We start from the raw sequence: 16176 nt of genomic DNA, 5'->3' as shown, positions 1-16176 counted from the left end.
ATTGTATATATATACAACACCTTTATCCATTCATTTGTTGATGGATACTTAGGTTGCTTCCATATCTTGGCAATTGTAAATAATGCAGCTATGAACACTGGGGTGTGTGGTATCCTTTCGATTTAGTGTTTTAATTTTTTTCAGGTATATAAGCAGGAGTGGAATTGCTGGGTCATATGGTAGGCTTACTTTCCCACAGTCTCTGATGAATCAATACTATTCAGTTGCTTTCTTCCCTACACTTATTTTTAAAATGGATATTTCTCATTTTTAAAAGAAATTACAAACTTTCCTGAAATTCTATCTTTAACATCACTTTTAAGAGAATACAAAGCTCTCATGTTCCTAAAGAATAGAATCTCAAAAAAACCTCTTTCCATTTTCTGGAAGTGACTAGTTGTCTTTATTGAGGGTCTTCAGAATGCCTTACAAGATTTTACTGTCTGTGGGTAAGGCTGTGCCTTATAAAGGACTTGTTTTGGTTAATAACCCAGTGCTGAAGGCTGGGAACCAATATTTTCACTGAGATAAGAATCCCTGGGCTTCCCTGGTGGCACAGTGGTTGAGAGTCCGCCTGCCGATGCAGGGGACACAGGTTTGTGCCCCGGTCTGGGAATATCCCACATGCCGCAGAGTGGCTAGGCCCGTGAGCCATGACCACTGAGCCTGCACATCCGGAGCCTGTGCTCCACAACGGGAGAGGCCACAACAGTGAGAGGTCCACATACGCCAAAAAAAAAAACAAAAAACAAAAAAAACCGCTTATAAGAAGTTACTTTAAACTTTGACACTGTACCACACAATCCAGAGCTATCTAAAGATTCAGTGCAATCCCTATCAAAATTCCAATGGTATTTTTCACAGAAATAGAACAAACAATCCTAAAATTCATATGGAACCACAAAAGATGCCAAATAGCGAAAGCAACGTTGAGAAAGAAGCTGGAAGCAACACACTTCCTGATTTCAAACTATATTACAAAACTATAATAATCAAAACAGTATGGTATTGGCATACATCAGATACACAGATCAATGGGACAGAACAGAGTCCAAAAATAAACCCATGCATATATGATCAATTAATTTACAACAAAGGATCTTAGAATATACAATGGGGAAAGACAGTCCCTTCAATAAATAGTGTTAAGGAAACTGGACCACCACATGCAAAAGAATGAAACTGGGCCACTATCTTACACCATACACAACAATTAAGTAAAAATGGATTAAAGACTGAATATAAGACCTGAAACCGTAAGACTCCTAGAAAAAACATAGGGGGTAGTCTCCTTGATCCTGGTTTTGGTGATGATTTTTTGGATTTGACACCAAAAGCAGAGGAAACAAATGTAAAAGAAAAAAAAAGTGAGGCTACATGAAATTAAAAAGCTTCTGCACAGCAAAGGAAACCATCAACAAAATGAAAAGGCAACCTACCTACGAAATGGGAGAAAATATCTGCAAAATCACTTATCTGGTAGGGGGTTAATATCCAAGATGTATAAACAACTTATACAACTCAAAAGGAAAAAAAAGAAAACATTAAAAAATAGGCAGAGGATCTGCATAGACATTTTCCCAAAGAAGATATACGGATGGTCATGGTACATGACCTTTCATGTACCTTTTCATGGTACACGAAAAGGAGCTCTATGTCACCAATCATCAGGAAAAAGCAAATTAAAACCACAAGGAGATATTACCTCACACCTGTTAGAATGGCAATTATCAAAAAGACAAGAAATAAGTGTTGGTAAGGATGTGGCGAAAAGGGAATGCTTGTACACTGTTGATGGGAATGTAAATAGGTGCAGCCATTATGGAAAACAGTATTGAGATTCCTCAAAAAATAGAACATGATCCGGCAATTCCATTCCTTGGTATTTATCCAAAGGGAACAAAAACATAAACTCAAAAAGATATCTGCACCAGCCCGCAATTCTCCTCCCGCCCCTGTTCACTGCAGCATTATTTACAATAGCCAACACATGAAAGCAACCTAAGTGTCCATCAATAGATGAATGGATAAAGAAAATGTTGTGTGTGTGTATACAGTTCAGCCATAAAAGAGAAAATCTTGCCATTTGCAACAACTTGAGGACATTATGCTGAGTGAAATAAGTCAGACAGAGAAAGACAAATACCACACGATCGCATATGTGGAATTTAAAACAAGAACAAACCAAACTCACAGATACAGAGAATAGATTGGTGGTTGCCAGAGTTGGGAGAGAGGGTAGGGGTGAAATGGGTGAAGGGTGTCAAAAGGTACAATCCTCAAGTTATAAAATAAATGTCATGGGGATGTAATGTACAGCATGGTGACTATAGTTAATACTGTACTGTATATTTGAAAGTTGCTAAGAGAGTAGATCTTAAAGTGTTCTCATCAAAAGAAAAAAAATTTAACTGTATATGTTGATGGATATTAACTAGACTTATTGTGGCGATTCACAGTATGTACAAATATTGAATTGTTTTGTTGTAGATCTGAAGCTAATATAATGTTATGTCAATTACATCTCAAAAAAGTGTTGGACTTGTGGCAATTCACACTTAAGTTGGGTTTTAAGGACTGACACAACATTTAATAACTTTTGATGCTCCCATATTTGCCATTTCTTTTAAGAAAACATTGTATTTATATGGATAGGCTGGAACCTGGAGATAGTTAAGTATCACTGGCCTGTAAGAGAAACGCCACTTCTATTCACCATGGAAGTGAGAGGTAAAAACTATAAAAAGAAGGCTTCCCTGGTGGCGCAGTGGTTGAGAGTCCGCCTGCCGATGCAGGGGACACGGGTTTGTGCCCCGGTCCAGGAAGATCCCACATGCCGTGGAGCGGCTGGGCCCATGAGCCATGGCCGCTAAGCCTGTGAGCCATGGCTGCTGAGCCTGCGCGTCTGGAACCTGTGCTCTGCAACGGGAGAGGCCACAACAGTGAGAGGCCCGCGTACCGCCAAAACAAACAAACAAACAAAAACCTATAAAAAGAGACAATGGGAAACATTCTCTATGACCAGGAAAGTTTTAAGAGTCTTATATTCAGAGGATCAGAGGCAGTACAGCAGAAAAGAAAAGCGAAAGAATGACAAATTAGCAGACTAGATAGCCTAAGGGAGACTTAAATTCACCAAAATTTTTTTACCACAGCTGGGCCAGAGTTTCTATTGACAGGGAATTATGTTGCCCTATAAATACTGTAACTCTAGAAATCAGAAGCAGTCACAAAAATGAGGAAATATTCTTCCAGTACTTGAAAACTATCATCAGCTTCAGCAAAGTCCCTCACTACATTGACTGAGGGATATAGGCAGTGCTGAAGCTGAAAGAGGTTTCAGTTGTATATACTTTGTAGGAGATGGAAAATGCTGGAATGAAAGGCTTGCTTTCCCTTCTTCTCTTTTGTCCTCTGTTGTGAGCTCAAGGAGCTGTGTTCACAATCAAAATGTATGCTTTGTGCTTTAGCCATGACGGCCACACTAGATTTTGATGTGCTGGGGGCCCAAACCTCTATGCTCTCCATATCACTTAGAATATAACATGTCCTTTTTCACCAGGAAATGCTAGTTCTGTGGGTGGGGATCAGGAAGGGTCTGCAGGCCATCCACGTATGGTCAAGAGGCTTGGTTAGGTAGCCAAGGTGGGAGGGAAACAGAGACAACTCATCTCACACATTCTAAGCTCTCGGATAGTCCTGTGACCTCAACTGGTACTAAGAGAAGCAATTTCAACATTAGACTAGGCTAAGGCTAGTTAGAAATCAGAATGATTTGAAAAAGCAAAACATATTGTTGAATTCAGTATAAAAAATATATTTTTTACAGCTGCCCTTGTGTACCTTTTCACTGTATTAAATGACACTGCATTTAACAAAGGTAATCACAGGTAAATTTCTTGTTGATGTTTATTTTTCCAAAATCTCAATTTTTCCAGCATTTATGACCTTTAAACAACTTTTCAATGTGTTATCTCTGACGTTCTTTAAATAAGGAAGTTCAAGAAACATTTTATCTCAATTTTAAAAAATTCTGAATTGTACTTGAAGTTGTCACCAAACACCTTGGCAAGGAGTCATTTTAGTGGATTCTCTGGTGCTTAATCAGAACTGAGCTTCTACTGCAGGCTTCACCTCATTCACCACTGCTGGGGCTTAGTAGGATGTGGCCTCTCTGATGTTGGATCAGTATTGCTCTCTGCTTGTATGCCTTCCCACACTACTTAAATGTATAGGATTTTTCCTCAGAGTGGACTCTCTTATGTTTATTGAGATTTGACTTACAGCTGAAGGCTCGCCCACATTGAGAACATTTGAAAGGTTTCTCTACTGTGTGGATTTTGAGATGACGACTAAGACCGGTCTTCTGACTGAAGGCTTTGCCACACTCTACATTGATAAGGCTTCTCCTTGTTGTGAATCCCCTGATGTTCAATAAGATGCTCTCCCCTTGTGAAGGCCTTGCCACACTCAGGACATTGGTAGGTCTTATCCCCAGTGTGGATTCTTTTGTGGTTTCTGAGGCCAGTTAACTGCGTGAAGGTCTTCCCACATATATCACACGTATATTTTCTTGGTTTAGGAGGGTTTCCGTGCTTCCCTCCTAACTTGTGTTTGTTGAGGCCTGAGTGTTGACTGAAGGCTTTACCACACTCATCACATTTATAGGGCTTCTCCCCAGTGTGAATTCTCTGATGTATGACCAGGGTTGAGTTCACTCTAAAGGTTTTTCCACACTCGGCACATTCATAGGGTTTTTCCCCTGAGTGAATTCTGTGATGTATTATAAGTTCTGAGCTCCGGCTAAAGGCTCGTCCACATACAGGACATTCAAAAGGTTTCTCTCCAGTGTGGATTCTCCGGTGTTGGTTAAGTCCTGCATACTGAGCGAATGCTTTTCCACATACTTTACATTCATAGAGTTTTTCTTTACTGTGAATTCGCTGATGCTCAGTAAGATTTGAACACTGCCTGAAGGTTTTCCCACATTCATTACATTCATAAGGCTTCTCTTTGTTGTGGAATTGCCTATGTTCAGTGAGGTCTGCACTATGGCAGAAGGTTTTCCCACAGTATATACATTCAAAAGGTTTCTTTCCAGTGTGGAGGCTTTGATGCTTTGTAAGAACTGATCTCTGACTAAAAAATTTGCCACATTTATTACATTGATGGGGCTCTTCTCCAGTGTGGATTTTGAGATGTTGGGAGAGGGCTGCTTTCTGACTGAAGCCTTTGCCACACTCTTTACACTGATAAGGTCTTCCCTTGCTTTGAAGCCCCTGATGCTGGGTAAGTTCTACACGTCTGATGAAGGCCTTTCCATATTCTATACTGGAATATGGTTTCTTCCCAATGTGGATCCTCCTATGCAGCTGAAGGCCTCTTATCCAAGTGAAGGTTTTCCTACATTCATCACATTCATATGTTTTTTCACCTGTGGCATCCTCATCCTGCAACTCCAAACTTCCACTAGGCTCACTGTCTCCTCTGTATGTGGCATGCTGACACACAGTTTCATGATGTCCATCAGACCCCTCCCTACACCATAATATTTCTTCATAAGGTTCCTGCTTCACTTCTAATGTCAGGTTCTCAGTCCTCACACCACCATCTGAAACAACACATCATATAACTCGAGGAGAAAAGGCAACTCAAAATTAAGAAACAGACAGGTAGGAGGGTTAATCTTTATTTTAGATTTAACAGAGGATTTTATATCTTTTCTTTATTTAGTGTCAGGGGTTCAGAGAAACAGGTCAGCCAAGTAGAAGGAATGGGAGTAATACAGGTGTGGGAGTGAGAAAGAATAAAGCATGGCCAAGTTACCAATAGAGTATGGTAAAATTGATAGGATGTCACTTCTGTGATTACCTAAGACTGTAAGTTCCACCTATTATGAGATTTTCTCTATTGACACTCTCCCTTGCTGGTTTGCTGGCTTTGATGAAGAAAGCCACCATATGAAGAAGCCCATGTGGCAAGGAACTGAAGGTGGGTTATGGCCAGTAGCCAGTAAGGAACTGAGGCCCTGTGTCTGTGTGAGTGACTGACAGAGAACTGAGTCCTGCCACCATCCATGTGAGGGTGGAAGTGGATCCTTCAGTCACAACTCAGATGAGATCCCATCTTTGGCATTTTGACTGCAACCTTGTGAGAGACCCAGAAGTAGAGGGCCCAGGTAAGCCATACCCAGACTCTTGACCCATAGAAACTATGAGACAATAAACGTGAGTCGTTTAACTGCTAGGTTTGTGGTAATTCATTAAGCAGCAATTGATAACTAATGTACCACTACTACAAAAATACAAAGCTTCCTAACTATAAGAACTACTACAATTTAAAAAAGAGGAGGGAAAACAAACCACACACTTAAAATCATATGCATGTATATGTATATCCATACATACATGAACACACACAGATAAATATTTATGCATATGTGTATATATATGTTTATACTTATTATCAATAAATGCAAATGGCTTAACTTAACTATTAAAAGAAAAGAATTAGGGAATTCCCTGGTGGTTCAGTGGCTAGGACTTGGCGCTTTCACTACCCGGGTTTGATCCCTGGTTGGCGAACTAAGATCCTGCAAGCAGCAAAGTGTGGCCAGAAAAAAAAAAAGAAAAAGAAAAAAAATAGATTTGGTCACAGAGCAAAACCCAACTCTATTATATATACAAGAAACACATCTAAAATAAAATGATAGAGAAAAGTTATGAATAAATGATGAACAAGAGAAAATTAAGCAAATGCAAATAAAAGAAAGAAGGCATCATGATCTCAGTTTCAGAAAAAAGGAGAGATTCAGGCCAAAAGCATGAAATTAGACAAAGAAGAGAACTTTATAATGCTAAATATACAATTTACAGTGACAATGGAACAGATATGTCTAATTACGCAGAAAATAACAGAGGAGCAACTTTCCTAGAGCAGAAATTATAGATGACATAAAGAGACAAAACAAATAACAGACTTTAATCATCCTTTCTCTGTCTGAAAATACACCAAATGGGCAAAAAAAGATACGGAAGATTTACAAAATGAAATCAACAAAATTAAATCTTATGGATAAATATGTATATCAAGCTCTGTATCCTGAAAATAGAACATCTTTTCAGATGTGCAGTGACCTTTAATGAAAACTATTTTTTGGGTCATAGGAAAACCATAATAAAGTCCCAAAGGTGTAAAAACAACACAAACATTCTCTGATTACAATAGAATAAATCTAAAATTAATAACAAAATCAGAAAATAAGCCCTTCCATCTGAAAATTTTAAAATTTCCAATTATTGGTTCAAAGGCAAAATATAAGCATACATTTCTGATTTTCTAGAAAATAACAAAAACACTACATTTCAAAACATTTGGGATTCATCAAAACCTGTGTTCATCTGTAGCATCAAATATTTATATTAGTAACAGATATATAGATCAATCCAGCTCAAAAGTTAAAAAATAAAAAGGACAACTAATTAACCAAGATAACTTGCTCATTTAGGAACACTTTACTGGCTTTTCTCCCTTCTGTGTCTCATTCCCCTTCCTTATGCTTCCTGGGAACACCTCTGATACAAATTACTACAATGTAAAATAAATAAATTTAAAAAACAAGTGAGAACATAAGGTAGGAATTAACAAAAATAAATGCAGAAATAAAATATAGAAAAATAATGGAACATTGTAGTGTGAATACACCATTGTGAACTCATATTTTTTAGAAAAAAAAAATGTACTTCTAGCTCTACCCATAAAATGTGCTAGAAATATTGTTACCCTAGTGGTAAAGAACTCCCCTAGCACCCAGATTTTATACCTCAGTAGCATTCTCCATTAAGAAGAATCAAGGCTCCTTCATTAAGGGTTGATACCAAATCTGGGTCTAGGGAAAGTACAAGGTGAGCCTGGAACAATTAATTTTGTTCAGAAAGCAAGGATTCAAAATTCATAGGGTCATGGCAAAAAGAGACAGGGGCAAGATGTGAGACATCCATACAAGGCAAAGATGTGTCAGTCTGAGCATTAAAAAGAGTAATAACTGGTAGATTGAAACACACTGACTCAATGAAAATTACTAAGTCCATAATGATACTAACACAGAGAAAGTCCTAAAATCTCACGTTGCCATTTGAGGTACCTATTAAACCATTCCTTGAATATGAAAATTGGTAAATAAAGGGGGAAAACTAAGCGTCAATCTTGACTGTCTAATATGAAGTCAAGTCAATCTAATCAACAAATAGATGATTTGACCGTTTCTTTACTATAAAGAAGAAAGTCAGTTAATAATGCAGAAGGAATGAAAGAATTATAAAATCATTCTGTAACCCTTAATAAAATGGTTGACCCACATAAGAATTCTCAAATATTTTGTATTTTGTTGATAGGAAACTGGCCATTCACAAACTGCCAAAGTGACACCACACCATTACAAGGGGGAAAATTAGCTGTTCAATGGAGGGATCATACTGTCATCATCCTAAGCCAGCCAGGGCTTTTATAGTGGGTCACCCAGGAATTCATGTCTACTTACCTAATATTAATTCTAGCCAAAAATGTTTAACTTGAGTCTTTCAATCTTTTTTCCAGTTTATGGAAATCCAGGGTACAGGGGCAGCAAAATAAATGATACAATGAGGAAGCAACCAGAAAAATACAGAGGGAAAGAGACTGGCCTGGGCTCATCAAAAAGTCTGGGCTGTGAGAGGGAAAATGGGACAGTGAAACTGTTCTAAAGTAAAAAAGAATTAAAAGGCATAACAACCAGATGTGTTATGTGACCCTGGCTTCTATCCTGGTTTGCACAAATCAACTTTAAAGACATTTTGGAAAAAAATGGACCAGTTTGAATTTGGATTGAGTTTAGATAACATTAAGATGTATTGACAGGGAAAAGGGAAGATTATTAACTGAGCAAAATAGATTATGAAATAGCACATAGAAATGATCCCTTTTTGGTGAAAGGAATGTGTGTATGTGTGTATACACACATGTGCACATAAAAGATATACAGATATAAAATAAAAAGTCATCAATCGTAATCTCTGGGTGATAAGAATATCATGATTTGCTTTCTTATTTTGCAACTCTGTATTTTCTAACTTTCTACAATGCATATATACTTCTCTGGTAATAATAAGACGTAACTTTCAAAAAAGTCAATGTAGTTTTACAATGTTAATATCCTATCAGGGTCTATTTATGTAAGCATCAAAATACTTGAAAGTAACATTTGCTATAGACAATCTGCAGAAAATTCAACTGTGGATGTTTAAAACTGACATACTGCTGAGGTTGTTCTGAGATGACTTATCACCTGTTAATAATTATTACCTAAAATGTCAGCTCTGTCACTCTTTAACAACTCTCATCACAAGGAATTAACAAGTCACACTCCACAAAAAACCCAAAGGGGAGTTGATTTCAGTCCAAATTCCTTAGAGAAATTCTTGCCTCACCTCTTTCCTCTGATGCGTGGGGCTAAGGTCCTTTGCCCTTGAATTGGACTGCTGGAGGTTGAACTCTGGTACATGAAGATTCTTCATCTAGTGTCTTAAGTGTCACTGTCTGCAAAAGGATCTTCTGTTCCAGAGCACAGGCTGAAAGCTAGAGACAAGCAGCACTCATTAGGCCTGTAAGGATATCATGAATTTAACAGGAACCAAACCTCAGGGAGGAGTCCCCAAGAAACATCCCCCAACAAAGACTAGGAGGAAGAAGCTAGAAACCAGGCCCTAGGGCGCTGAGAGGCAGCCAGAAAGGTAAGCAAAGTAAAGTTTGATCAAATATTGTTTCTGTCACTTCATTTATTGGCTATGTGTCCTTGGCTAAGTTACACAACCTCACCGAACTTAGTTGTCATGTGTGATACCACCTACGTCTTTGCTGCTGTGAACGATGAATGACCAGTAAAGGAGCACGATGCCTTCAGTATCTTTACTCACCATCCCCGAATCTGCTGTTTCCCACCCTTCCCCTTCTTCCCCTCCTGACTGGCTTAGCAAGAAGCTCAGTTCCCTGCTGAATGCTAGGTTTTCCCACTGTTCTCTCAGAGCCTTCACACTTGAGAAAGTTTTGCTCCCAGTTCCCCGCAACCACATCATACTAGTCTCTTCCTATGTGTACATTTCTCTTTCTTTCCAGATTCTCCAGCATGGTCACCACCTCCTCCCCACTCTCTGGATGATGTTCCTGCAGCTGGGCCTGGAGCTCCTGGGGCAGGATGGAGAGGAACTGCTCCAGCACCAGCAGCTCCAGGATCTGCTCCTTGGTATGTGTCTCTGGCCTAAGCCACTGATGGCAGAGCTCCCGGAGCCGGCTCAGTGCTTCTTGGGGACCAGGGGAATCCTGGTAGCAGAAGTGTCTAAACTGCTGCCTGAAGATCTCCCAGGCAGGAGGCTGGTTCTCTGGAAGGCTGAGACCCTGATTCCTGAGGTGGTCTTCCTCCAACTTCACTTTCACCATCACAGGCCCCTGCTGACCCCATGGGGCTTGGAACAGCTGGCCAGCAGACTTTCTTGTGTCCACGGCCATCATTCCTGGCTTCTGCTGGAGTTTCAACTGGAGGCTTCTGAGGGCACCCTGGGGAATAAGAATTAAGTGATAAAGGGATACACAGCATATACTTCGAAGAACGCACAGAAGAAAGAAGACCTGTAAGCAGGGTAACTAATTTTATTAATTCACTGAATCCACAAATATTTTTTAGAGGCCTACCTTGTACAGAAACTGTTCTAGGTGTTTGAGACGCATTAGCGTACAAAGATCCCTGCCATCATGGAGTGTTCATTCTAGTAGGAGCAATCAATAAATACAACAAATATGAAAAGTGTAGAGTATGTTACGGAGATAAGTAAAAATATATAATTGCTGGTGTGTGTGTGTGGAATGAAGGCTGATAAGTAAAAATATGTAATTGCTGGGGGGTGTGTGTGGAATGAAGGCTTGCACTTAATGGAAGAAGGTTCCTCCAAATCCGGCATTAAATACATGTATGTGGCCCCTAACCTAAAGCAAATTTTCAAGTTATCACTTGGCACCGTTTTTCCATACTTGAATACATATGATCCAACCTGTGAGAGAGGAAAAGTTACTAGTCACAGCCAGAAAATTATTGATGTTTTCGTGTTAATCTGGCAAAACTGAGAGCGAAATCCCACTTCGCTTCACACAGTGCTGGCGGCCTTGGTTTAGTCAAAGCTTCGGAATTATGGTTCCCAAGAAGGGGGTCCCCAGTCCCGGGACAGGGTCCTGTCTTGGGGGCCTTGGGGCCGGCCTTTCCGGAGCCTCCCAGACAGACGTCTGCTCCCGGCCGCGCAGCCCCGAACCTCCCCAGGCACAGATTGTCCTCCAGCCGGAACCAGGGCCGGTGTTGGTTGCCCCACGCGGCTCAACACGTCCGGGGCTTCGCAATGACGAATCCGATATCGAGGCGGAGGGACACCCCCATACACTCACCTGACAGGGACGCACAAGTTCGGCTCCCGGAACCGGACGCTCCGGCGCAACGGCTTCCGGCGTCTCCCGGAGGTCACGCCCCCGAGCGCGCGCCCGCGACCCGCCTCCGCCCACGTGCGCAGCGTCTCCCAGTTACCCTGCCGTCGGGTACGCTGCGTGTTCAGTTCGAGCGGTTCGGGACTAAAGGCGGTGAAAGCAGCAACTGTGCTTTGACAATTAACACTAAACCCAGTTCCTGGATCTCTGAAATTAAAAAAAAAAGTTTCGAACACCCGCCTCTTGCCAACCTGATAGGACCTCTTAACTGAAAATGTAGGGGAGGAGTGCTAGATGACAACAGAGAAGAAAAATGATTGCTCTCTTCCATAAAGAGCGTTCCCGGGAAGTAGGCCGTTGGCGGTCAGCATCGCTACCTGTTTGTCTCCCCTCTGCCCTTCTCCTGGGTGCTTTCATCTTCTCTGTTCCCAGAACCCTCTCCTTCTCAGGAAGGAACACGATAGCTAGCCTTTAGGATCTCGTGAATATACTGAAACCAGGAAGAAACACAGAAAACAGTGATGGTCGAAAAGTGGGAGCTGTTAAGGCAAAAAGCTTGGACCAGAAGGCAGTGGAAATTTGCGAGAATGCATGACCCTAAGCGCAGAAGAGGATTAAATGATGGAAGAGGTTCTACTGTGGAAGAGTTGGAAGAGGGGGCGATCAAAGTAGGTGAGCTGAGGGAAGTTCCTCAGTGAGTTGCTGCTTTAGTCAGTCAGCAACACAGGGTTGGGAATAATAAAGGGAGTAGCAGACACAAAAAGGAGAATCAACATATGAAGTGGGGTGCTGGAATTTTGAAAAACCAGCCAGAACTGTAAAGTTGTCCTTGTCCCACTGTGCAGAGACCGTGGTGTATTGGGAACAGATTCCTCATGGCTATTACCACAGGAAAGCAAGACTCTCAGAACACTGCCCCTACAGAAACAATGTTGCTCACTTTGGAGTTTCTCTTGTGCTGAGGCAGATATTCCCCATTCTTCACAGTGCAGGACGTGCATATCTTAAAACAATCTAGCTCTCTCTCAATTCTTTTTCCTCTCTCAATTTTTCTTTTTTTTTCTTAATTTTTTTTTTTTTTTTTTGTTTTGTTTGCATTGGGTCTTCATTGCGGTGCATGGGCTTCTTGTTGTGGTGGCTTCTCCTGTTGCAGAGCACTGGCTCTAGGCGTGTGGGCTTCAGTAGTTGTGGCACACGGGCTTAGATGCTCCACAGCATGTGGGATCTTCCCAGACCAGGGATCGAACCTGTGTCCCCTGCATTGGCACGCGGATTCTTAACAACTGCGCCACCAGGGAAGTCCCTCTCTCTCAATTCTTGATACCTCAGAGAAAATTCAAAATCCCTTCACCTAGAAAGAGTGGAAAGGACACCACTGTTGTTATACTGAAGGGATTATTACTGAGTAGAAAAGGGGAAAGCAAGCTATTTTGAAAGCACCTGGAATGAGCTTAATGGTCAGATCTTAGAAAGCCACATTGAAGATGCTACGTTTCAAGGCAAATACCAAGGACAACACCACAAAGCAACCACGGCTTCCTGAGGAGACTGGAGAGTTGACCACTGCTCACATGTGTAGGAACTGAAGCCTCTGAACCCCACACCCAGGACCTTCAGTTCACAGAAGGGCTGGCACCTTGGGGATGTGGAGAGCTGAATGACAGAGCAGAGTCCAGAGCAAAACGAGCCCTGCCTTGTAAACATCCCTCACATTTCTTCCCTTCCCCGTCCAAAGTGGCTAAACATCTGTCAAATTATACTTACTAGGAATTATATCAAAAATCCAATAAGTGAGATCAGATAGTATAGGACAGTGGTTAAGAGCTTATAATTTGGGGTCACTGAATTCAGGTTCCTGTGCTGCAGTGCCCCTTGAGCAAGTCACTTAACTTCTCTAAATCTGTTTCCAATTAGGGGACAGTAAGAAAACTAAGAGCACTGGGCATCAAGAGGATTAAACGAGATCACACAAGGGAAAACCACGAGCAGAGTTTTTGACAAGAGTACACACTATGGATAGCTTTATCATTTGTGAAAAACTCTGAGTCTTAAGAGTCTAAGGAGAAATGACTAATATATCCATCCCATTTACTGTGTTTATGTGTAAAGTACACACTTTTACTGAGCCTGCCCACAAGGGGTCAGTTGTTCTGCAGAAGATATAAAATGGGCAAATTAGTGTCCTCCTTGGGCCTGAACCATATACCAAAAAAATTACATAATCTTTATAATCCAGAGGCCTATTATGTAATTAGGGCACAGACCTAGAACACCTGACACTGATGAACAACAGAGTGTTAATATGTAAATATATTATGTGGTCCTGGATTTAAATGTAGAAGGAGTTCAAGTATGGAGATTCACTGAGGCCCAGTGGTTAGAGTCTTTACGGGAGCTGTGGAAGGCAAGATGGGCCCTGGAGAAAGGGAGCAAGTTAAGAATTCCTCCTTCTCAGGTTGGGAAAGGTTCAGGAGTTGGGGAAACCATCCTGGGGCTAGCAATGGAAAGGAGGCTTGTGAACTGAATAGGAGGCTGGCAAACAGCAGTTGGCCAGAGGCCACCAGGATGGGGGAGACGACCAGCAGGGCACAGTCTAGAAAGGCTGTCAAAGATCTGCTCAGATCTTTATCCTCTTCAGGGAGTGCCCTGCGTCCACTCTTACCCTGAAATTGTTGCTTCGCTCACTATGGTTACATAAAGAGTTTTCCCAGACTAAACCCAAGGAAAAGGCAAATCTTTTAAACATGTTACATCAATCTTGGGAGTTCCCTGGCTGTCCAGTGGTTACGACTTCATGCTTTCACTGCTGTGGGCCCGGGTTCGATCCCTGGTTGGGGAACTAAGATCCCACAAGCCACGTAGCCTAGCTAAAAAAAACCTCAAAAACAAAACAGAAAACATGTTACATCAATCTTGCTCCTATTTACTTGTGATTTTTAAATATCTACATGTGCCAACTTCTGAAAACGTGGAGGGGTCTCAAGACTGAACATGACTGTAATGTACTGAACATAGCTAATTTTCTCGTTCATAATTATTAGGCTCATTTTGAGAAGTATCAGAAGCCAGCAATCGAGATTCATGAGGGCTTTGGGATCCTCTCCCCCAGCTATCAGTTCTGGTTTTAGACTGAAATCTGCTATGCATACAGACATTTATTAGCAATGTTCAGGAAAATTATCAAAAATTGGAAATAGGCAAAAATATGCTAGAACATTTTGACTCTCGGGGAATTTAACATTGACCTACAATTGATTAGATTTCAAATGTTTTACAGTCCTATAAAGTTAGAGGTTAACTTATAGAAAACTGAAAAGATATAAAATTTTCCTCTGCCCAGAAGAGAATACTAACCAATTTTGTATCTAATTTAGCAATTTTATTGCAATATTTTCCCCTCACTAATTATATGAATTTCAATTTTGTATATTCTCGTGGAATCAAGTCTACCATTCTGTTGGCTCCTCCATTAATGAGTTAAATAAAATTTGGACACTTGCTCATTATTTGTTAGAATGAGCTATATGAAATGATTGCTTCCTCTAATGCTTATAACCTAATATTTATAAGAAACATTTTCCTTAATTTAAGAGTGAAACATTGACAGCAAGCATGGACAAAAGTCATATAGCCCGTTCTGGGAGCATGATGAATTCCCAGTTTCTCTGTCTGCGTGGCTGCTCCTCTCACATCTTGGGTGAAAGGTTCATTGGAAGGAAATGTTGCTAAGGATGCAGTTAATCTTAGAGTCAGGATCAGGCAAACGGAATCTTCTGACATCAGAAAAGGTTGCGAATCAAGCCTCGAGTGCCATTCTAAAAGGTGAGCCATGAAGGACTCTAGATGTTCATGCAAAGGTAGAAGGAAGAGACTCTAAATTCTTTTAGTCACTATATATCTTTAATATCACAAATTCCACCAATGAAAACTCACTTCTAACATTCAGTATGTAAATTAGTAAAACCTCTGCTATTAATTGGAGATACAGCTAATTGCTGTGCTTAATGCTAACTTCCTCTGGAGTGTGGCCTTTCTGATTAAGTGTTGGTGAACCACCCCTGAAGGATATATTACTGATTAGAGGATCTATCCACGTAGACAATTAGGTCAACTTTTTGTGGTGTTGTTTGTTTCTTAGTAAATTACAGACCATACAACAAGGACAACCTGTTTTCACTAGACAAATGGGATGTAAGTTCAATAACCAAACCATTTTCCCTCTTCCATACAGGATGTTCCTGGAAGGTATGCAATCTTGTCTCAGTGTTGGATTGTGTCTATTTCCTAATATAATTTCAGACAATTCACAAAAATAGAAGTGTACCGCAATAAAAAAGACTCTGTTCATTTAAAAAATAAAATTTTTTTTTATGTGGACCATTTTTAACATCTCCATTGAACCCATCACAACATTGCTTCTGTTCCACACTTTGGCCCCTTGGCCACGAGGCATGTGGGATCCCAGCTCCTCAACCAGGGATCAAACCTGCACCCCCTGCATTGGAAGGCGAAGTCCCAACCACTGGACCACCAGGGAAGTCCCTGTTCATATATTTTATTGGCATAATGTGCCTTCCTAATCATATTTTATTTTGGCACTATTTTTCAAATAGATTTGTAATAATGTATAAGAAATGTATGCTTGTATATGTAGGTGTGTATACATATCCACACACA

General features: G+C 40.7%; 1 protein-coding gene across 1 annotated transcript; it reads right to left on the bottom strand.

The window, feature by feature from the left end:
* Window positions 1-3891: 3891 nt before the first annotated feature.
* Window positions 3892-11429, bottom strand: LOC113616254 (zinc finger protein 883-like). The gene is given in 6 exon segments (XM_027099602.1): window positions 3892-4391; window positions 4393-5611; window positions 8682-8704; window positions 9488-9612; window positions 10132-10587; window positions 10723-11429. Coding segments are annotated over 6 exon segments (2031 nt in total). The 5' UTR covers window positions 10759-11429; the 3' UTR covers window positions 3892-4219.
* Between the last annotated feature and the right edge of the window lie 4747 nt (window positions 11430-16176).

The sequence above is a fragment of the Aethalodelphis obliquidens genome, unplaced genomic scaffold (genome assembly GCF_003676395.1).
Source record: "Aethalodelphis obliquidens isolate GAN/ISIS:26980383/991018 unplaced genomic scaffold, ASM367639v1 scaffold133, whole genome shotgun sequence".
Classification (NCBI taxonomy): domain Eukaryota; kingdom Metazoa; phylum Chordata; class Mammalia; order Artiodactyla; family Delphinidae; genus Aethalodelphis; species Aethalodelphis obliquidens.
This window is presented reverse-complemented; position numbering and strand designations above follow the sequence as displayed.